At 50.6% G+C, this 23,701-nt stretch overlaps 1 protein-coding gene across 4 annotated transcripts in view; it reads right to left on the minus strand.

The window, feature by feature from the left end:
- The window catches only part of LOC125742592 (rho GTPase-activating protein 44-like), a 46,350-nt gene that overhangs the window by 15,061 nt on the left and 7,588 nt on the right, over window positions 1-23,701 (minus strand). For all 4 annotated transcript variants that reach the window (XM_049014718.1, XM_049014719.1, XM_049014717.1 and 1 more), the window contains exons 2-12: window positions 6,667-6,706; window positions 6,136-6,255; window positions 5,645-5,721; window positions 4,494-4,605; window positions 4,027-4,103; window positions 2,384-2,501; window positions 1,999-2,067; window positions 1,829-1,910; window positions 1,616-1,743; window positions 1,143-1,254; window positions 168-249 (exon numbers count right to left, since the gene is read on the minus strand). In XM_049014718.1, the coding sequence (XP_048870675.1) occupies window positions 168-249; window positions 1,143-1,254; window positions 1,616-1,743; window positions 1,829-1,910; window positions 1,999-2,067; window positions 2,384-2,501; window positions 4,027-4,103; window positions 4,494-4,605; window positions 5,645-5,721; window positions 6,136-6,255; window positions 6,667-6,706 (1,017 nt within the window). The remainder of the gene's footprint in view (window positions 1-167; window positions 250-1,142; window positions 1,255-1,615; window positions 1,744-1,828; window positions 1,911-1,998; window positions 2,068-2,383; window positions 2,502-4,026; window positions 4,104-4,493; window positions 4,606-5,644; window positions 5,722-6,135; window positions 6,256-6,666; window positions 6,707-23,701) is intronic.

Raw genomic sequence — 23,701 nt, forward strand, 5'->3', positions numbered from 1 at the left:
CTAGTCACTTGGAGAACTAGGCTACAATTTCGTGTTGGAACTTCCCGCTTCTGTCAATGGTGTTGAGGTAAGCTCTCTTTGCAAAACACTCTGTGCACTTTGGTGAATGAAACAACAGACTAGACTTCCTTGGCTTTCAATCCATTGTTCACTTGTTTTCCTCTTACTTGGAAGCTTGAATCCATTCCTCATAGAGGTCAAAGGTCATCAGCGGTTCTGGAAGTTCTCGCAGGTAGGACTTCAGCGCTCCTGTCAGTGTAAGAGAGAAAGGCTAATAGCACAGGGTGCCCAACAGAAGCCCGTGTGCACACGAGTGCACGGCTTTACGTGCCTGAACATATGCGCTCATACCCATGCATGACATACTGCATATGTGTTGCTGCATAGCCAACAGACACCAACGCTGAAGCACGCATTCTGGAATCTGAAGGGGTCCGTCTTTAATAAGTTTGTGGAAAATAAATTTTTTGACCCATGAGCACACTGGGATCGTAAACATGTCTTCCTGCGATCCAGCCGTATTCCGGCATAGCTGCTTTGAGGCCAGTCGAAGGGGAGTAGCGGGACACGGCTAACGAGGACGAGCGTCGCAGCTCTAACACTCGCACTGGGGCACCCTGCGGGTTTTCTGCTTCACACATATCCTAATGTCCCAGAAGGACATGAATGCGGGGAGTGGGACAACATAGCGGCTAACGACCCCACGGGATGCCAATCCCAGGACGAGCTGTGTTGCTGTAAGCATGGGAGACACACTTCACCTCAAACGGAGGACTGGAATATCCTGAATATATAAACAGGCACCAGGTTAGTCTATACATAGAAAAGCAGGTATTTAATTAGCACAGTCTCAGGTGAAGGACGGACCCACATCCTGCCTGTGGTTGCATTTAAAATTTTTTTTTTTTACTTTTTTTTAACCACTACTTGGTTCCTGTCCTCTCTGGGCGTCTGCTTTACTCCTTACCGACCCTCTGTTCCCAGAGGACAGATACCGTATGGAACCCGATTAGGGATCCAACAGCATTTCAAACAGAAGGAGCCCAATGGAGAGAACAGCCTTCATGTCACAAGTACCTGCTGAACGGGGGCTGCACATCACCATGGCGATGACATGGTGGGGGGTGGGGCGTGCCTCCTACCTGCAATGGCGTGGGGGTCGGCGGAGTATTCCTGCACGTCCAACACCCCACAGTCCAGGGACGCCTTCAGCTTCTTCAGCTTGGAGGCCGATGGAGCCACTCTGAACAAGCCCTGCCCACACAGGAAGCAGAAAGTGAGCGCAACCCCTCTGACAGGTCACTCGACCTACCTCTCCATTCATTGGACAGAAAGTGACGCATCATATCGCCTCTACGACAAACCCTGATTATTATTAAATAATCTCCTTTACAACTACTGTGACCACAGTGTGAAGCAATTTTCCAGTCAGTTCGGAGTTTCATTTGCATTTCATTCCAACCCTCAATCTTTGAGCAATTTAAAAAATTTCCAGGTAATCTGCTTTACTGTTACTTAAAAAGGAGTGTGGATTGTTCATGGGGTTTTCACTCACTCTGAGTCAAAGAGCGATTCTGGGGTGGGGGGGTATTTCGGCGGGTGGAAGTGAGCGTACCTCCTCCTGAAGACCACACTCCAGAAGCATGGTGACGCAGGCCTCGATGGGGAAGGCGATCTCCCGTCCGCTGATGGTCAGATGCTCTTCCAGGGGCTTCCCGTAACACGGCTTCTCCACCCACGCCTCTGCAAAGGGACACAGACACGCATGCCCACGGGTACAGCATCAAGACAGGAGGCCCGGCCAGCGAGCGGGGGGAGGAGGACTCACCCTGATGAGCTTTGATCTGCGGTAGGACGGTCTGAAGCAGCTCCAGCGACTTCCTGTGGTACTCAGCCTGGATCTCTATTAGCTGCAAGCAGATGCCTGGACTTCAGCACCAGGAATGGCAACTCACCAGAGAACACACCAGGGGGCGCTGTCTCCAGAGAGGTACTTACAGTCTGAAAGTAGTTTGCATAGTCGATTTCTTTGGCCACAAAGCTGTACATGTCTGCTGATAGCTGATCCTAGAGGGAATTAGGAAAAAAAAAATCAGAAAATGTTAGGCACTTTCAGTAGTTGCTCTTTTCAAAAGAGACTGTGGGATATTTTTGGGAAGTTTATTTTAAATCAGTGGCGACGGCTGACAGGAGACAGAGTAAAGTGGTGAGCTGCTGAGGCCTGGGGACCTGTCTCCCTCACGCGGATTCTTCACCATGTCAGCTCTGCTGTTTCGCAATGCGGAGCTTTGTGCAGGAGAAACAAGCAGCGTGTGTCTGTGTACAAGCGCATGTGTGTGCGCGTGCCTGAGGGAGCGAATGAACCAATGAGAGATGGACCGACCCTGCAGATCTCCATGCGATTGGCAGTCTCTTCCATCTCCTCCCTGAGGGAGTCGGCTTTGGCCCCCGCCGGCTGTTGGTTGCTGGACACACCTGAGGACTTGGAAGACTGCTGCCACCTGGAAAGGGGATGTGGAGGATCAGGTGACATACTGAGGCACACAGACACATGAGAATGCACAGGCAAACGAGCATGCACAGACACATGAGAATGCACAGGCAAACGAGCATGCACAGACACATGAGAATGCACAGGCAAACGAGCATGCACAGACACATGAGAATGCACAGGCAAACGAGCATGCACAGACACATGAGAATGCACAGACACATGAGAATGCACAGACACATGAGAATACACATGCAAACGTGCATGCACAGACACATGAGAATGCACAGGCAAACGAGCATTCACAGACACATGAGAATGCACAGACACATGAAAATTCACAGGCAAATGAGCATGCACAGACACATGAGCATGCACAGGCAAATGAGCATGCACAGACAGATGAGAATGCACAGGCAAACGAGCATGCACAGACAGATGAGAATGCACAGGCAAACGAGCATGCACAGACAGATGAGCATTCACAGACACATGGATATGCACAGACACATGGCTCTAAGAACAATATCCCCCATGTCATCATTCTGCCTTGGTCACCCCCGCTCTCACACGCTCCTTTGCATCACTTTCCTTCTCTCATTCCCTCCTGCTTGCTTCCATATCACAAACATTCCTCTGTTTGTAGCCTTTAACGAACTGTTACTCAGCCGAGTTGCCTGGGACCTTCCAGACAAGCCACATTTTAACTAGAACCAGTTACCAGGTACAGGTGTGCTGGGAGGGAGCTAATATGTGACCTTTCTGGGGGTTCCCAGTGACTGTGTTCATAGGCACTGGGTTCATGTGTTGGGACCTGGGTTACACACAGAGAGACCTAGTAATGTTGGAAGGGACTGGGGGTGTAAAATGTAGCAGGAGGATCCACTCTCACATCCAGACAAGAAAATTAATCAGCCAGAACAGCTAACAGACGGGTGACATTTCACTTTTCAGAAGAGACGCAAATCTAATGAGTGGGCTGGGGGGGGGGAGTGTGCTGAGACCACCATGAGGTTGGCGGAGGGAGCCGATGACCAATTAGGGGTGCCATTCAAAATCTGATTTGCTAGAGTTAAGGACTATCTAAAAACTTCCGCTGAACAGTGTGGAATACACGTTTTAATAATAATAATAATAATAATCAATGTAGTTGTTTTCTCCAGAACACCTGGAGGTCAAGGCTGGAGTGAATCCTCATTACAAAGGATTCATCAGATCAGCATAATTTGTGCTACACCATCTTGTCTCCAGATTACACCAAACCTCAGCACATGTTTGGGACAGCTTGTGTCCATGGCAACAGACTCAGCAGACATCTGGACAGCTTGTGTCCATGGCAACAGACTCAGCAGACATCTGGACAGCTTGTGTCCATGGCAACACACTCAGCAGACATCTGGACAGCTTGCTGCCGCTACCCCTACTCAGTGTGTCCTGCTCAGGGGTACAATAACTCTGCGTCTGTCCTGCAGTTTCAGCTTGGGTTCAGGTACAGCATGGTTTGTCACACCCTCTGCCTCGCCGAAGGGGCGTACCGCGTGCGGGCCGAGTCCATGTCCAGCACCAGCTTCGCTAGATGCTTCCGCTGCTTCTGGATGTTGGGGATCTCCACCTGTGGGAAAGCACAGAAAATGTCACTAATAAAACCCCAGGAAAGGCAACAGAAAGTGCATAGAACTCCCCTTAACCCCAGAGAACCAGCCACAAAACACTCCGCCAGGAAACAGTGCCACCTCCCACCCTTAGAGGGAGCTCCACCCTCCCTGTTATCCCACATCCACCCAGATGGCCCTGTGTAACCTCAGCAAGCCAGTTAGTGCAATCAGGGTCAGCTGGCTTTCATTTCCAGGAGGTGTTTGAAGGCTCGGGTAATCAATCACCATGGCAATGTGAAAAAAATCACCCAGAATTCAACAGTGTGCCTCTTGTCCACCCCCCGTGGCTGACAATGTGTCTTATTATGTTACTAAGGGCTCCTGTCCAAGTCCCTGCGACAGCCTACCTCGGCGAGTACATAGAGGGGCTCGATGACGTCCCGCTCCATCTGGAATTCGAACAGAATGAGCTCCTGGGCCAGCCTGTCCTCCGTCTCCCCACAAAGCTTCAACATCTTCCTGCAATGGGGGAAGGAGGGAGGGGGAGGTGCAGGAATACAGCCAATCATATCTGAGCAAGGCCAGGCAACAGCAAATCGGAAGAGCCCATGGGAATGTTCCAGTCCACTGCATCATAATTCAGTAGAACATTAGTAGCCAACCAGGGCACAACTGATCCAAATACCAGTATGAGGAATGCAGATCTGAGAGTGTTTATGCTGAGCTTCAATGCTCGTAACCCTCCCAGATATAAAGGACACATGGAGGCAGGAGATGAAGAATAACGTCAGCTGGTGATCTTGCGCAAGTGCGCCGAGAATGGGGAACAAAGCATGTGGCTTTGCGGGGGGGGGCGCGGCTCAACATGCATTTAGAGGTGCGTGACTGAGCATGGGGGCGCGTGCTTAGAGGCCTGATGTGTGGGATGACAGGGCTGTCCATGCATGTATCTGTGTGTGTGTGTGTGGGTTACGTTTTTAAAAACCTGTTATTTTGATGTTGTGGGGACCATTTTTCAAGTCCCCACAAAGATCTATGAATGCAATCAAAAAACTAAAACCGCCAAAAGTCTCGTATGGTTGTTTGGTTACTTATGGTTAAGGTTGGGTTGGGGTTGAGGTCGTCATGTTGGGATTAGGGTTTTCCCCATAGAAATGAATGGAGAGTCCCCACAAAGATATGAATACAAACGTGTTCATGTGCGCTGAAAGGAAACGTGTGTTTGTGTTCACTTTTTGCTTATCTTTATGAGGACAAGTTTTTAAAATACACACACATATATACACTTATACACACACATATATACACTTATACACATGCACACTCATACACATACTTGTATACAGATATACACACGCTCACACGCTCATGCACACACATATACACGCTCATACACACACATTTTTTGGGGTGTCTCACTGTAACATAGTTAGCAATCCCTCACCGACTCATAAAATCAAACACAGATGATGGTAAAATGTATCCAAACCAGCAGCATGTGAATATTCTCTACTTTGTAATTTGTGTGCGTCTGTGTGTATGTGCAAGTAAGACTCACCCCAGGAGGGAGTCGTCTCCAAGCACGATGGCACCGTCCACCAGGCATTGGGCCAACGTGGTCAGCGGCAGCTTTTTCTAGCCAGAAGAAAGCACTTAGCATTTAGCACTTAGCATTTAGTACCTAGCATTTACCACCTAGCATTTACCACCTAGCATTTACCACCTAGCATTTAGCACTTAGCATTTAGCAGACAGTGCCTAGCATGATGTAACAGCTGCACTCCTCCTGAGTGATTAGCGAGACAGCTAGCATTCACAGTGCTGCCATCGCATAAAGATACTGAAGCATAACGTCGTCTAGTCGTTCAGTGCAGTGCACAGTACAGTTTATACACATACCAAGTTGTACCATGTTACTATTTGAGTAACTGTGACCCTGTAATGGCCGGCATTTGGTGACGCTTATATAGGATTGTTTATATAAGGACTGTGCCCAATATAGCTCACTTAAACACTGATTAAAAGTGTTGTTATAGGGACGATACGTACCGAGGGCGACCTGACCGACCTCTTGTCCACGTCCTGCCCCTGCTGGCCCTGCAGGCAGGCGCTCAGCTTCTTGTGGGTGCTGTGGGAAACCTGCTTCACCAGCTCCAACCTCTTCTCCACCTGGAGTGGGGGGCGGGCACATGCCATACTGAGCATGCTCAGAGCTGGCACTCTGATTGGTCTGTGCTTTGGGCTTCTCAGAGAGTCCAAACTCCCGCACACACCTGTCCATTATTCATGACTACCCCGGACCAGTCCATAGTGAGCACAGACTCCCTGCAGCCCCCATATATAAGAATCTTTACTTAATGTACACTTACACACAGGTCAACTATTCAGACTGCCAATCCAAAACCACACATGAGGATGGTGATTACAGGGACAGTATAATTAAACATCAGTCAATGGCCCCTCCCTTCCTCCCTTCCCCCCTCACCTTTTTGCACATGGTGATTGTGGTGCGACAGGCTAATCGATGCTGTCTCACACGGACTCAGACAGACACACGCATGTCATATGCTGGCTACTTACCTGAAGCAGATCCTCACTTAAAACTTCTGTTTTCTCTGCCCTGAAATGAAAATAAAAATTTTTGAGCAAATTGTAGCGCGACAATTGGACAAGGGGTCAGAAGGTGATAGGGTTGGAGCTCAGGACTTTACATTTATTTATGTAGCAGAGGCGTTTTGGACACAAAGCAACATACATGTGAGGAAACTGGATGTCAGCCAGCATCCTGGAGCAGGACAAAGGTCTTTATCAAGGACCCAGCAGTGATGTGATTACGCTGCCAGCCACGGGATTAGAACTCACAACCTTCCCGACACAGAACCCTAAACTCCTGAGCTACATGCTGCTGACAGCCATGGTGAGTAATGGCTGTAATCAGCCACGGGATTAGAACTCACAACCTTCCCGACACAGAACCCTAAATTCCTGAGCTACATGCGGCTGACATGCATGGTGAGTTACTTCTGTAGTCAGCCACGGGATTAGAACCCACAATCCTCCAGACACAGACCTTAACCTCGTGAGCTACACAGCGCTGACAGGCATGGTAAGTAATACCTGTAATCAGCCACAGGATTGGAACCCACAACCTTCCCAACACAGACATTAACCTCTTGAGCCACACAATGTTGACAGGCACGGTGAATAATTCCCACAGTCAGTCAGGTGACCTTTCCTGCATTAATCTGGGCTGGGAAGAGGAGCCCATTGGTTACTGGGCTGGAAACAGCCATGTCAATTATCCCAACACAAATCAGCGGGTAAATTGCCATCGAAAGTGAGCTCACATGACACAATCAGGACGTGCATTCCAGTGTGTGCTCGAAGCATCCATTAACATGCAACCAGTAAAATCCCACTGGCCTTGACCCTCAGTCCTGCTTCATTAGGCTCTGCAAGACGTTCAGGACTGGCTGCCTGTGCCAGCCGCTGTTACGTGGGGGGCTGAGTAACCCACACCGAATCGAGGGGAGACGCCATGCCTTTCCATCGCCAGCCCCGTCTATCTGCCAGAACCACACACACCCTTCGCCCTGCGAGTTGGCGTGTTGCTAAGCAATGGCGAGATGAAGTGGAGTACGGTGAAATGTGGAATATTCTGGAGCAGCCGGGGGCCCGGCTTGCCTCACCGCTATGACTGCACTGCTGACAGTCTTGCTCGGAGGAGCCTGAGTGGCTGTTCCTGTTACCCGGTGACATGGACAGAGCATGACTCAGTGCATTATGGGTAGCTCACAGTGTTAAAGGAAAACTGAGCCTTCGTGAGTGATACAGCCCATCAATGAGTAAACAGAGCAGAACTACTAATTATGTTAATGAAGGACTCTGGGTAAGAAATTAACTGTGTATTAGTGAGTATCATACTGGATCAGTGATTAACATAGTTCATTACTCAGTAACACAGTCCATTTGTAGCACAGTCCCCGGCCCTCTCTCGGCCCCACCTGTCTATGACATCATGTCCCATCATCGTGTCACACTCTGTGCCCTCACTACACATTTTTGCTGGTCGTGTCCCTATGGCCTGGCTATCAGTTCCCAGCCCCCTTCCCAGCAGCCCCTACTGCCTGCCCACAGTGAATGCCCTCACTGGATGCCCCTCCCTCCCCCGAGACAAGACAAGGTCCAAGAATTCAACCCAAAAGTTAAATCCAAGGGCCATCGAGGTTTATCCTTATAGCCCATGGCAGCGGGCCGGGGGTGGGGGGTGGGGGGCACGCTCCCCTTTCTGTCAGAGCCATATCACAGGTCATTAGACAGTGAAATGTCACTTGCTTCACTGCAGACCAATTCAGCTATAGGTTACCGATTACAAACTCCTATATCATTCTACAAACCAGTAACTGAAATCCAGTAGCCATTTTGAGGATATTTACCAGACAGTCTCTTCCAGGGTTCATTAAGGTGTCTTCATGCCAGAGAGACCTTCAGTGGACTGAGCTGAAAGCTGCAAATCAACCACATAACCCTGTCACCTTAAAGGGGCTGCGGTATGACCACATCCCAATAAGCTTGTTAATGCCAGAGCTCACAGAAAGCTCGTCTGCCCACATTAACCTTCATCGCTTCTTCTCGCCGGAGCTGGATGGCTGTCGGCCGTCACAGCCCTTGCTGAAGGTCACCAGGACCTGCAGACGTTCTGCCCCGTGAACCGGTTCAGGATAAGCAGCCTGGAATTTGGAAAGATGGATGGAAATATGGCCCATTTTATCTGTTCATCTTTTATCCTCATTTCAATATTTTCCTCCCAAATAATGGGCTCCTGTAACTTTCCCCGGCAGCCATGATGGTTACTATGGGTCACAGTCTCACAACGAGGCGTGACTCTACAGGCTCCTCCTGCCGGCAGTTAAGTCCCCAGATACCATCAGGGCTCCCATTTGCACAGCATGATACGAGAGTGCAGATGCATTATGGGAGACATCACACTAGGCTGCCAGTCTAACCGCGCAAGGGATACAGTCTGACCGCGTGAGGGATACAGTCTGACTACGTGAGTGATACAGTCTGACCTCGTAAGGGATGCCGATCCCCATCCAACGGTGTGAAACAGGTCACGTGAGGGTATTGACAAGCAGTACTGCATACCCTGCCCTTGTTATGCCCTGAGGCGGCCTGACTGAGGCTGGATGGACGGAGTCTGGGTGTCATGGTGATTCAGAGGGCTGCACTGTTGTGTCTCTCCTCCAGATTCCGGGTGTGAAGGCTGCCTCTGCGTGTGGAGTCTGCATGTCCCCCCCCCCCCCCCCACCACCACGTATCTGTTTATGGCTCCTCCCACAGTACAAGGCATGCATACAGGTGAATTGGTGTCTTTGAGTTGCCTGTAGTGTGGATGTGTGTTTGTGTGCCCTGGTGTCCTTCCCGGAGAGTCCCCTGTCCTTTATCTCCTGCCCTAAGCCCCCCCTGTACAGTAAACCAAGGTGACCTCCTTGGCTGAGAACTATGTGAGATCCTTCAGTGCTTGTCAGCTCGGACATCACTGAGGAGGTTCCAAAGTCCTCCACCAGGGGGCAGATGCACTGACTGACCCTCAGCCGGGAGAAGTGAAAGCAGGAACGCTCTCACACACTCTCTGCATTAAAGGCTGCCTGCCTGTATCCCCATATGGCCACAGACACCCAGCTGCCAGGTATGTGGTCCATGACCCAGTAAAGGAGAAGGTCTCAGCCAGGGCCACCGGCGGGAAGGTGGACAAATAAAAACAGGGCAGCTGTAGGCGTCCACAGGAAGAGCGGGATAAAGATACACACACTCACAGGCGTGCACACACTCACAGGCACGCACACACTCACAGTCGTGCACACACTCACAGGCGTGCACACACTCACAGGCGTGCACACACTCACAGTCATGTAATCGTATCCTTATGGGGCCAGCTCATTCACTTCTATAGGGAAAATGCTGACGCTAACTATGACAACCTTAACCCCCACCCAGCCCTAACCATAACCATAAGTAACCAAGCAAAATACAAGAGTTTGTGCATTTTTAGTTTTTTCATAGCAGTCACAGATTTTTATTAAATTGAGTTTTCCCTGATGGGCATTAGGGTTAACACATGTTGCAGTGTGTCAGTGTCTCTGCATGTGCAGTCAGCCCCAAGGCCCTGGACACGAGCCGCCCGTGTCACCGGGGACAGAAGGACCCCACCCACATATAATCCCGTGTAGCTGGCGGTGGAGGGAGTTTGGCAGGCGGAGGCCCCCACCCCGAGCTTCGCTGGAGTAAATGCCCAGCCGTACAGCGGACCCGCCACCTAGGCAGCGAGCTGTTAAGGAAGAGCGAGGGTCTCTCTGATTCTCCCCCGACCCCCATCCCCCAGCTGGCTGCTTGGGCTGCGTGACTGACGACTCTCCTGTCCTGCCTCCATCTCCCTCGGTCAAGCCTCGCTGCCCCATCTGTTAGACCTTCATGCCCAGCAGCTTGGGCCCTGGTTGGCCTTTCCTTACGTGTTGCCGGGGCTGCTGAACAAGCCTCCTCCCCACCCCAGGATGTTAGCTTGGCTCACAGTAGGACAGGCGTGAGCGCCAATGATCCTAATAAACGTGTAAATAATGAACGTGTAAGTGCGGCATAAGTAACAGGGTAGATGTTCACATAACTGTGCCTCTCGGTCAGCTGTGGGGGGGGGGGGGGGCGGAGGGGGGGGCTGGGATAGCTCTTCCAGGTGAAACGGGATTTCCCAGGTGGTGTTGGGGCTGCGGTTGTCATGGTAACGCACTCTCTGGCAGCGGTGATGTCACTTGTGAGAGCAGCCTGCAGCAGTGACCCGTGAGTGATGTCTATGTCCCTGGAGGTCCGGGCTGCGTTCGTCAGCGAAGTACCGCTGGGCCGTTGTCTGTCTCTTCAAGGTCACAGCGGGATGCTCCATCCTTCCCAACAGCCTCATCGGTCATTTCTGTCTACGCCCACTACAGCTGCACCAGGCACTACAAACTGGAGATGATCCCCTAAGAACTGACCAACCCCGATACTCCAGGCCCACACAGCCAGCCAATAGCGAGAACAGCCAGTCCTGGGGATGGCAGCTGGCCAATCATGTTGCTTCAGGCCAAAATGGTTTTGAATTTCATGTCTGCCTCCCAGGCCCTGCTTCTCCCCCCAGCCTTTGTTGAGTTCCGTTTTCAAATGGGAGGGGGGGGATCTTATGATAAATCATTTTCAAAGTCAGAAATGTTTTTCGGTGCAGATGAGTTTGTAACGTCCCACTTATGGCTCTGCTTCTACCATTCTGTATAACGAGCCCCTCATCCCCTGCCCACCTCCTGCCAGTCTCAGTGTGCAGCTCTGCCAAACACAGGCAGGATGCCCCCCGTGCAGTGGCACACCCCTGACCCTCGTTTGCCCCCACCCTCCAGGGGGTGTGTACTCTCATTCTAAACAGATAAACAGATTTAAACAACTTGGGGAGTGCAAAGCAGATATGGGGGGGTGCAGAAAAACAAAAACAACTGGCCCCACCCACCCATAAAAGCCTATAAATATTTATGCACCTGGCACAGGTCAGCAGCCATGTTTAATCCCCTGTGCGGTCCTGTGCGGTCCTGTACTATGTCCTCTGCGTGCTAAACACTGAAGCACCAAGCCAGTGTAGGACACATGGTCTGGGATATGGAAAGCTTGGTGTCTGTGCACCGGAAGCCCATCGACCCCCCCACACCACACCACAGAGCCACAGGGCTGAATTGCAAGCTGTTCCGGTGGGGGGGGGGGGTGGTTACGAGGGGTGCTGCTGATGAAAAATTTATGCATTTTACATCATTTATGCATCATTAATATATAAGGTCTGTTTTATGCTTGGGGGGCACAGAGTCAGCTGTACCTGGGGAGGGAAGGGGGTGTATAGGGGTGAGAGCAAGTGTATGAGCTATTGCTATATTCTACACCTCCATACTGCCCCCTCCAGCTTCAGTCTCACAGGTGCTGCTATTATATGGCATGGTGCATGTAGCTGGACACTAACAACCTGCTTCACACACTGCGGATTCCACACTGTGGATTTTACACATCATACTTCACACTGCAGATTGTACAGTGTGGATTTTACACATCATACTTCACACTGCGGATTCTACAGTGTGGATTTTACACATCATACTTCACACTGCTGATTTCACACTGTGGTTTTTACATAGGCTGGGGAGCCATGAAACAATGACCATATCACACTGTCACAGTTCATTGTTCCCCCACAACATCAGCTGGTAACACGAACCCTCCCAAGGCAGACCTGTTTCCTAAATATATTAAATTTAAAAAGCTGCTGTCAAGAAACAGCCGAGAGCTCCCGAAAGCAGCTTGTCATTTAAAACCGGGCAGGAAGGGGATTGAAGGCTTTCGCAGATCCTCATGCCTGTTGGGAGCTGTATTTTACATTCGCAAGCAGAGATGCGCTCTGTCTGGACAGCAGCCTGCTGGCCAGCACCCCAGAGAGACAGCTGAGAGAGGAATTTGCTCCCTTTCAGGTTCAATTCCAACTCAAAGTGCTTCACTGGTGCATTACACACAAACTTCCAGTTTCTGTAGATTTTATATACATATAATATAGAGTAAAATGTAACAAAAAAGAAATGTCACACAAAGTATATTAAGATATTTCACTGCTGGAACATACTGTCCTACTGGTGAGCATGTCCCAAGCAACCCTGTGAGGCAGAGGAATGAATGAATTCATTCTATAGTCATATTTATTAAGCAGATTCTTTTATCCTTTATGAGGAGAAAGGGGATCAACCCTGCGCATTTTCCTCTCTACCTCCCCGACTTTGAAACTCCTTCCCTGCTGTTACTCGTCAGTCGATCTTCGTCTCAGATTTCAAATCAAGATAAAAATCCCTTTCGTCTGCTCAGCGCTGCTCAGATGTAAGCGCTGTGATAACACCCCCAAATTCGGATCGGAGAGGGTCTCACTGCTGCGTTGGACGAATGGAGCAGAAAAGCTTCAGAAACCTTAATTTCCTCTGACAGCGCTAGTCCTACATTCACAGCACAGCTGTCACCCGCAGACATGACTGATACTGCAGCAACAGGCTCACATGTGTGAACACAAACACGCACCAGCATCACAGCAAGTATCCTGTGAGCGTCTGTAAACACACACACCTGTGTGTAGGTTCCTCATTTCCAACAGACCAGCAGGAACCAGGAAGCTGAACTCTCTAGCCACGCCCCCTCAGGTCACAGGTTGGGGTCCCTCACAGAAGACAAGTCCACACATCGTTAAGTGACAGGCATATATTAAGGGGGGGCTCAAAAAGACATCCTCCCTTCACCCAGGACAGAACGAAAAGGAAGCCTGCTGTGACAAGGCGCCCCCCCCCCCCAGCCAGAACCACGGGGATGTGCAGGAAGTGGCACGTCGTCCCAGCGCAGAGCCAACCGAGCTCAGTGACAATAACGAATCGCTGAAAGTGCGACATGGACAAGGCTGAGGTCCGGTTCCCACACTGATCCACCGATGCAGATACACGGTGCTGACAGTTTGGAGAGAAAAGGCTTGTGTCTGTTTTCATTTTCGAGGGAAAGCACGTTGCACTGTGGCCTTCCCATGCACGGCAGACGAGCTGAGGCCTGCTTTTCTCCCGGGTCCTTGCATGGCACGGGGGCAGGAATCGACGAGACAGCGGTGGTACTGCTAGGGGTTATAAGGAAGGGTGCATTGGGGGTGCCGCAACAAGATGAAATTCTAATTCCTACGATTTTCAACAGAAGAGAAAGAAAACAGTAGATATGGAGACCCAGGAAGAGCAGTTGGTGGCAAAAGTGGGACGCAGCTTAACACACAGGAAGGGGTGTGGAAATCTAGAAAGAACGCATTCCAGTGGGCAGTGGGGCCAGGATGCAACTGAACACACAGCAAGAACACCCTCTAATGGGCGGTGGGGTCAGGACACACCTTAACACCCAGGAAGGGGTGTGCACAGGCTAGCAGGGTCAACCCGCAAAAGGTCTTACACCCTGAATTTGGAAATAGCACCGATCTCCCCTTCCTTACCTATCACCTCGGTGGATGATCCCGGCGATCCGGCAGCGTTCCTAAAACACGGAACGTTCCCCGATCCGAATCAGAACATTCTGGGTCTGAAGTGCTGATGGCCTGCAGCTGTGAGGTAGCTCCCCGAGAGCAGGCCAGTCTCCAGGCTGTGGTGCCCCCCGCCCGACCACAGTCTCCCCAAAAAGTCCTGGCTTTCCCATTAACGCCCCCCCCCCCCGGCATGAGGAGTAGCTTGGCCCCTTCCCAGCCCAAGTAGGAATGTGGATCCCTCTCTGCTGAAATCCCAGACCTGCCCGTGGGGTCCCAGGCTCAGGGCGGGGGGGCTAACAGCCGGCTCAAGGGCCTGGGGGGGGGGGATATCTGCGCAGGAGTGGCTGGGGACTTCAGGGGGGCTGCCATGAGTCAGGCTGCACATGCAGACGCAGGCACACATGACAATATAGAAACGCACTTCCTGCTGAGTCTGAAATGACATGTGCTTTTGGGGATCTCTGCTATTGTCTGCCCACAGCTTTTAAACACATAATCAGATAGAGAAAACCACGCTCACATGCCCGCACCCACACCCCCACACGCAGATTTAATGTGTACCCGTCACGCTAATCCCCTCTCAGAGTGAGGTCCACCCTGAGCGGGAGGCCGGCACGCCAGTTCTGCGGAATTCCTGGGGGTCACAGGTCAACAAGTCAGCAAAAATGGGCTGGGCTCTGTTTGGATTGTGAGTCACCACCATCCATACACGCAAACATGGGGGGTTACTGGTCTGGGGAGCTCTGAGGCGGCAGGGAACACGGCGGTGGTGTCGATCGCTGCGTGAGGGCCGCATTTACAGCCACGCCTGAGGGTAGCCGCTCACTCCAGCGTGAAATAAATACCATAGGGCGTTTCCTCAACGCCCACGGCAGCGATGTCACATTCTATTCCACCAGGAGGGCATTGTACACTCTGTATCTTACCTTTATCTGCGCCAAGCCCCGGATCATAATGTCAGCTTAAGCTTCAGACACTAATATGCTTGGAATTGCTATGTGCTAACAGGCTATGCTAATGGCAATCAAAGCGCATCATACAGATGAATATGCCGGCATGACCCAGTGCTAACAGGCTATGCTAATGGCAATCAAAGCGCATCATACAGATGAATATGCAGGCATGACCCAGTGCTAACAGGCTATGCTAATGTCAATCAAAGCGCATCATACAGATGAATATGCCGGCATGACCCAGTGCTAACAGGCTATGCTAATGTCAATCAAAGCGCATCATACAGATGAATATGCTGGCATGACCCAGTGCTAACAGGCTATGCTAATGTCAATCAAAGCGCATCATACAGATGAATATGCCGGCATGACCCAGTGCTAACCGGCTATGCTAATGTCAATCAAAGCGCATCATACAGATGAATATGCCGGCATGACCCAGTGCTAACAGGCTATGCTAATGTCAATCAAAGCGCATCATACAGATGAATATGCAGGCATGACCCAGTGCTAACAGGCTATGCTAATGTCAATCAAAGCGCATCATACAGATGAATATGCCGGCATGACCCAGTGCTAACAGGCTATGCTAATGTCAATCAAAGCGCATCATACAGATGAATATGCCGGCATGACCCAGTGCTAACAGGCTATGCTAATGTCAATCAAAGCGCATCATACAGATGAATATGCCGGCATGACCCAGTGCTAACAGGCTATGTTAACGTCAATCAAAGCGCATCATACAGATGAATATGGCGGCATGACCCAGTGCTAACAGGCTATGCTAACGTCGGTCAAAGCGCATCATACAGATGAATATGCCGGCATGACCCAGTGCTAACAGGCTATGCTAATGTCAATCAAAGCGCATCATACAGATGAATATGCCGGCATGACCCAGTGCTAACAGGCTATGCTAATGTCAATCAAAGCGCATCATACAGATGAATATGCCGGCATGACCCAGTGCTAACAGGCTATGCTAATGTCAATCAAAGCGCATCATACAGATGAATATGCCGGCATGACCCAGTGCTAACAGGCTATGTTAATGTCAATCAAAGCACATCATACAGATGAATATGGCGGCATGACCCAGTGCTAACAGGCTATGCTAACGTCGGTCAAAGCGCATCATACAGATGAATATGCCGGCATGACCCAGTGCTAACAGGCTATGCTAACGTCGGTCAAAGCGCATCATACAGATGAATATGCCGGCATGACCCAATGCTAACAGGCTATGCTAATGTCAATCAAAGCACATCATACAGATGAATATGCCGGCATGACCCAGTGCTAACAGGCTATGCTAATGTCAATCAAAGCGCATCATAGAGATGAATATGCAGGCATGACCCAGTGCTAACAGGCTATGCTAATGTCAATCAAAGCGCATCATAGAGATGAATATGCCAGCATGACCCAGTGCTAACAGGCTATGCTAATGTCAATCAAAGCGCATCATACAGATGAATATGCCGGCATGCTGGCATTAATATGTGCTAATGGGCAATGCTAACATCACATTCTCTCTGCTTTTGTCCAAGAGGCCTTAGGTGGCTTCTTCCCCTGCCTGATGCCCTGTGTTTGCTGGCCTAAGCTCCAGGCTTATGGAGCATGGATGGATGGATGTTTTTAATGCACTGTTGATCACACTCAAAATATGGACACTGTGTATGTGAGAGTACACCAGGAGTTACAGCAGGGGGTAGGAGGAACTGACATGGCAGGGTGTTTCCTGCGGGGCTATTCAGTAAACACTGGTCTTATTGCAGCAACCCCCCTCCTCGTGTGTCTCCCCACCCCCAGCTGCGATGCTGCCTGTCCACCATAGCTTCAAAGCCCATCTAAGTCTGCAAGAACCCCCAGCTGAGCTGCTGCTGTGGCAAATGGCAGCTTTGTGCTGGTTACTGCAGCGATTTGTGTGATGAGTCAATAACTGCCGGTCCACCCCCCCCACCCCCCACGGCGCAGTGCATCCTGGTTGCTATGAGAGAGAGATCCCCGTTAGGCCACTTAGCTGCTTTGGCTCCCCACTCCCGAAGCATTTCTATTTTAACACACAAGCCATTTTTTAAAGAGAGCCTAAATTAAGAAGCCAGAAATAAACAAGTCAGGCTGGGAAATAGAGAGTTACAGCAGGCAAAGGGATGCCATCTGCATCTGCAAGTGTGCCGATGCATCTGCGTTTGTCTGCGTTTGTGCCGACGCATCTGCGTTTGTCTGCGTTTGTGCCGATGCATCTGCGTTTGTCTGCGTTTGTGCCGATGCATCTGCGTTTGCGTGCGTTTGTGCCGATGCATCTACTTTTGTCTGCGTTTGTGCCGACGCATCTGCGTTTGTGCCGATGCATCTGCGTTTGCGTGCATCTGCGAATGAGCTGATGCATCTGCATTTGCATGCGCGTTTATGAGTCTGCCGATGCATCTGCGTCTGCATATGTTTGCAAGTGTGCTGCATCCGCATTTTCGTGTGTGTTTGTGAATGTGCTGGACCCCATCATGCTTCAGAAAGGACATCTCGCAGTGAGCAAACCTTAAACACGAATTAAAAATACATTTAAATCTTAATCAAGAAGACCATCTAGAATCAAAATCAGCCAAACCAAGATCATAAGCTTGGAATGGCACCTGCTGAAGACCAGGCAGCATCCTTGACAAAACGTGACTCCCATCATGCACCACTCCAGTTCTCACCCCCATGGGCCGTGGAATGATGCCACCCCCCACTCGTCGGGTGGCAGCTCATCCATTCGGGTTCCACTTCCCACCTGAATTTATCAAACATTACATCCAGGACCCATTTCTGTTTAAAATGAGCCCAAAATAATGTCCCAGATCTTTCTCTTTAATAGAAATAAAAATAAAAATATTCCAGTTTCTCAGCCACCTTGGATTCTCTCTAAAATGTTGCTGTCTTGTGTGAAATATCACCAAAAAGAAATGGAGGCAGAGTCCAGCCGGTGTTGCCGTGTTTGTGGGAGGGATGCCTGCTGGGGGCTCGGACCTCAGCCATGTTCCGGGCTGCGTCTTCTGCACTAGGCCCCCCCTTATCCCACTGGCAGCCTTGAAGGGAAAGTTTGGCTCACGCTGCCGTGGTGGGGTTGGTGGGGGCCACGGGAGTGCCGGCACAAGAAAACATCTGGCTAGGAGTTACATAAGCATGAAAGGGTACCGGGAGTAAAGGTGTCCGTGCGACAGATGGATGGATGAAAAAGGGAAAAGTGTGTCTGGTGCCCCACCTCCCCAAATGAAGGGGAGGGTCTATCTAAAAATAGAGCAGGCTGCCACGCTGCCAAAACTGCTTCCGTACACAGTCCAGAAGGCACCGTGGGGACAGCGAGGGCCCTGCCGATGCAGACTCGCTTTTCACCGGAGATCACCTTTCTCTCGGTTTCTCACTGTGATGCTGCATCTGCAGTTGGTGACCTGTGACCCGGAAGTACCTGACTGACCTGCAGGGGGCGCCCACGCCGAGATGGCCCTGTTTAAACTGTGTTTTTTGTGATCTAGAACTTCCATGTATGACTCCATAGGGCCTCCACTGGGGCAAGGAACCCCACACACGCCGCAGACAAGAGCCGCAGAGCACAATCTGCGGCCTCTCAGCACTCACTGGGTGTAGCTGAGGTCACACACCATCAGGCTCTGACTGGAATCTGACAGGGGGGAGGGGCACCTGTGGTCTGACCGTACATGAAGGGCAGGCCTGGTGGGGTCACCAAGACCCCTCTGTTCATCCTGGCAAAGGTGCACTCTATGGGTCACCCCACCCCACAACCCCCCCCAGTTTTCGGTGCATTCTCCAATTGCCATGAAAACACCATCCTAAAGATGTATGGTTGGACATTTGGCACTGAGTGGGCCGAAGTGTGTGTGGATGAGAGCAAATGTGTGTTTGTGACTGATCTGTAACAGCCATTTGGCAAAGGGTAGAGAAAGAGAAAGAGAGAGAGAGAGAGAGAGGGGCAAAAAAATCAGGTTACCAAAACAAGGGGAGCCTACATAGCTGGACAATAAAGTAGGGTTAGGGTTAGGGTTAGGGTTAGGCCAGAGCATTGTTAAGTATGATAGAGTTAGAAGAGCCTGCCTCACACACACTCATACAGGCGCACACACACACATACACACACACACACACACACACACACACACACACACAGGCACAAACACACACACACAGGCACAAACACACACACACATACAGGCACAAACACACACACACACATACACACACACACACACACACACACACACAAAAGCACATCCAGCGACTGCCTGTGAACACAGGTTATCACACATGGAGAAGGTGACTGTTGAATGAGCGGCATCTTGGTGCCCCTTCAGGTCACCAGTGGGCGGGTATTTCATCGTAACCCCGCCTCCAACAGAGCAGTCACGCATTTCCTCATAACGCCGCCAGTGACATTCATGAAGAGGAAAACTATGGGTGAAAAAATATTCGATAATGCTACACATTAATTGCACCTTCATAAGCAGCATCTAAGTATAATTTAACATCCTAACATACCTTATCAGCTTTAATATACATTAATAACAAATATATGATTATTATGTTTGTTATTATGTTTCCATCTGTATATGTATGATGTAATGACGGGTTTCAACATGCACTCATGCCATGGAGCAACTCCACTGTGAAAGGCACTATATAAAAATAAACTGACCTGACCTCATGGCTCCGATACACCGTACTGACAGTGTGTGGAACCGGCTCTGATTGTGACATTTACTTCAAATGTTTTTCTGGGCTGTTCCCCATTTTTTCACACCGACGTAATGCATGTGCCACCATGAACTGCTCTGGAATTCTGAGCTTCTAGATCCCGACCTCTTCCAGAACACTTCCGTGTCGCTCTATGCCATGCCTGCGACTCAGAATTGGATGCACGTTCTCAAACATGATGGATCTCCTCCTGCAGTCAGCCGCGGCCTCAGGAGACCCCATCCGGTGGAATCAGGCCACCAGACCCAGCACCCTAATCCCTGACCCAGTAACTGTGGTCCAGGTAAATCCTGTCCTGCCTGGAGAGCTATAGCTAGACAGCCATTTCTCAGATAATGCACGGAAGGGTTAGGGTTAGGGTTAGGGTTAGGGCTAGGGGATACATGCTTCCTAAATGTTCCTGCTGTGCTCGGCGACTGGATTGGCTGGCTTGTGTCTGAAGGACAGCCCTCGAAGGCAATCAGATACAGCCTCAGCATCTCAGACGGCTGCCATTGGCTCCTTGCCATCCTCACTCCAGGCGGCACCGCCCTCAATCCCTCAATTCCGCCCGGTCTGTTTACTTATAGCTGTTCAGGTAACACTTTTTAAAGCTATTTATAACAAAGCGCTTATGGACACTGACTCCAGTACAGACTCTCGCTCAAGGCGGCAGCCTTCAGCCGATGTGGTACCATCTTTGCGGAAAGTGCCAGTAAGTGATGGCGACCAAACACGACCACGTCAAGCCCAACGTCACACGCAAAAGTGTGGGGGCTCATATCGTGTGTTGGGGCATTTTCTGCTCAGTGGGTAACGTCAAGGCAAACATGCAAAGATGTGAGACAGATGGGCAGACGATGGCGCGGCCCTGTTCTACGGAGCGTTGGCGTCTTCCACTGCCACATGGGGCATTGTTCGCCCAGGGCAGAGCGAATGGACTTCCTGTAGGAAGCTTGCAGCCTGACCCATGTGACAGTGGGACAGGAAGTTGAGGGGATGCCTGTAGGAGGAGCTTCGTGGACTCAGGGGTTCCACACCCCACTGCTGTGAACGCAAGCACAAACAATTCCCGAAGGGGGTGCTTATACCCCCCCCCCCCCAGGCAACCCAGCTGGACACGAGCCCTGAATACAGGAACCTGCCCCCTCTGCACCACCACACTGGGCATCACCCAACATGGATGGCTGGCCTCCGTCCAGGAGGGGGCGCCACTAAGACATGAGCCTCCCAAGGGCTGCGGTTTGAATGGAGGTCTTGGGTCCCACATTCACATGGCCTCACGCAAGCCGCCCGGGTCAGGTGCCTGATTCCCAGTCCAGAATGTCCTCATGAGGTAAATGCTGACCCAGACTCAGTCCTTCACTGTATTTGAAAATACAAAGGGCATTGGACATGTCCACCATCCCATAATAGGGACCACTGTTTACTGGTGTCCCAGTTTTCACAACAGTGGCACTTCAGAAGGGGACAAATAGCTAAACCTTTCTTCCCAAGCTCTGCCCGGGGGGGCGGGGGGGGCGGTGGGGAGTCCCAATGCTGAGTAGTGGATGACTGCCTCCCCTCCCCCGCCTTAGGTCCGAACAGGACAGGTAATGGACATGCTGAGAACCGGATCATGTTTTGTACTGTAATGGAATTAACTGGGGGAGCCTGGATCCGGGAAATGGAGCAAGACGGAACCTTTCCAGGGGAGACTGGGGGGGCCAGGAGACCATCTGCCTGCGTGGCTGAGCATCTTTAACCCACATCGGCCATAAACAGGCAAGGAAAACCGGGGCGGAGCTTCACAATGTCATAAAAAGCCATTAAAAGTGACCGAAAAGGCCGTACTGTGGTTCTGTGGACGGGTCCGGGGCACCAAGGGGCTGCACAGCTTGCGGTGAAATCAGTCACACTAGGAAAAGATCAGCTACCAGATGTCCTGATTACGGTAAAGGTTCAGTTAAATGCTATAATCCGGGAGGCTGTATTTTCCAGATTCCCATCGTATGCTACTTTCAATGCTGTGGATTCGAACCCACCATCGTTGGATGGTGTAAATATTTCCGAACCCCACAAAAGAAGGACACGTCCCTGGTTGTTCCCCAAGACACATACCGCAGTGATGGTGGGGGGTGGGGTGATTTATGATAAAGGACATGAGGAAGGACACCTTTCTCTCACCAGCATCTGACATAAAGAACGTCAGTGTGATCTTCTGGGCAAATTTTAATGATAATGACTTAATTACACACCATACAGCCTTAATTTCCATTCTAGCGACCTTGACGGCCATGGGACCGCAATCCCCACGCCAGCCCCTCCCCCAGCGGAAATGCGCGCACAGGAGACAGGAAATGAAGCAGGAGATACCACCCCTCTGCAGCACCTACCCCCGGGGCATCCCCCTCACTCACTGCAAGAATCCTAATAATCCAGTGATCCAGACCATCACCCCTGTGCTTGGCCTGTTCCATAAGAAGAGGAACACACACACACACACACACACACACGTTTGTATTCATATCTTTGTGGGGACTCTCCATTCATTTCCATGGCCATAACCCCAATCCCAACAATGACAACCTTACCCCCCACCCAGCCCTAACCTTAACCATAAGTAACCAGACAAAATACAAGGCATTTTTAGTTTGTTTTAAATGGTCCCTACAACCTCAAATAACAGGATTCACATTCTGGGGAAAATTTGCCCCCCAAAACGGAAAACTGAATTTCAGAAAAAATATGTGACTGCAATCAAAAAACTAAAACTGCAAACATTCTTGTATTGTGATATAAACATAATCCACACACACACACACCACTGAGGAGGAGATCTTAAAAGCAAGGGAACTCACCATGTTAACAAAGAGAAACCACACACACTGCAAATGTTACAACGTCACAAACTGTAACAGATGTGGCAGATTCATCAATACAATCCAGTGTTTCTAGAATTACCTGTAACATGTACAAATAGCTGACAAGTGACTTCTCAGAAAATGTAAACAAAATGGCATTGAGTTCCTGTCTAGCTGGACCGGTCACGAGTTTCCCTGGTCTTTGATGTCTGCTCTATGGGCCACTGCCTGCGGACTGCTGTGTCTGTAAGGACTACAGGAGGAGAAAAAGCGATGGACGCAGGAAGGAGAACTGATGTCGGTACTTTCGCCGGCCCAGACCTTGCTGTGATCCTGTCAGCAGTTTGCTGTGTCCATGCCGACCACAGAGACCCCCAGAAAGGCAGAGCAAGCAAGAGTTGAGTCTGAATCTGCCAGCCATGTACACGCCCACGCGGTGCTCTACCTAACACTGCATCCACGTCTCACAGCAAATCGAATGCAAATGTATCAGGAATGACCTGCTGTACGATTTCAGACCTTCACAAGGTCCAAAGTTCTCAAAGACATTCACCGGCTTCCACTGTTGATATTCTTACTACCCAAACAAGCAAATGACTAGTCATCCAGCCCCGTTCCGGGAAGGCCCTCACTGCAGCTAGGGTCGGGGGGGGGGGGGTCTCCTGACCCGTGGTCTGCTGTCCCCCTAAGCTTACTGCGTTGACCCGCCTCACCCCCGAGAGCGGGCTGCGGGGAAACGTCATCGCGATGATCTAACAGCGCTTGTCTTGGCTCTCCAAAGCCCACCCTGGAAGTCACACGGTGTGTGTGTTCACAGGCATTACTCAGACAACGGCAGGAAAAGCCCAACCTCCCGCTGGAGTGACTCAAGTCTGAGCTGGTCAAATATACAACAGCAAGGTTACAGGTCCATTGGCAGCCCCGGCCTTATTATTACATAAATTACAGCAATGAGGTCAGCTGTTTTTTGTGATTCTCTGTAAATGAATACTGCCTCCTAG

This window comes from Brienomyrus brachyistius, chromosome 5, assembly GCF_023856365.1.
Source record: "Brienomyrus brachyistius isolate T26 chromosome 5, BBRACH_0.4, whole genome shotgun sequence".
Classification (NCBI taxonomy): Eukaryota; Metazoa; Chordata; class Actinopteri; order Osteoglossiformes; family Mormyridae; genus Brienomyrus; species Brienomyrus brachyistius.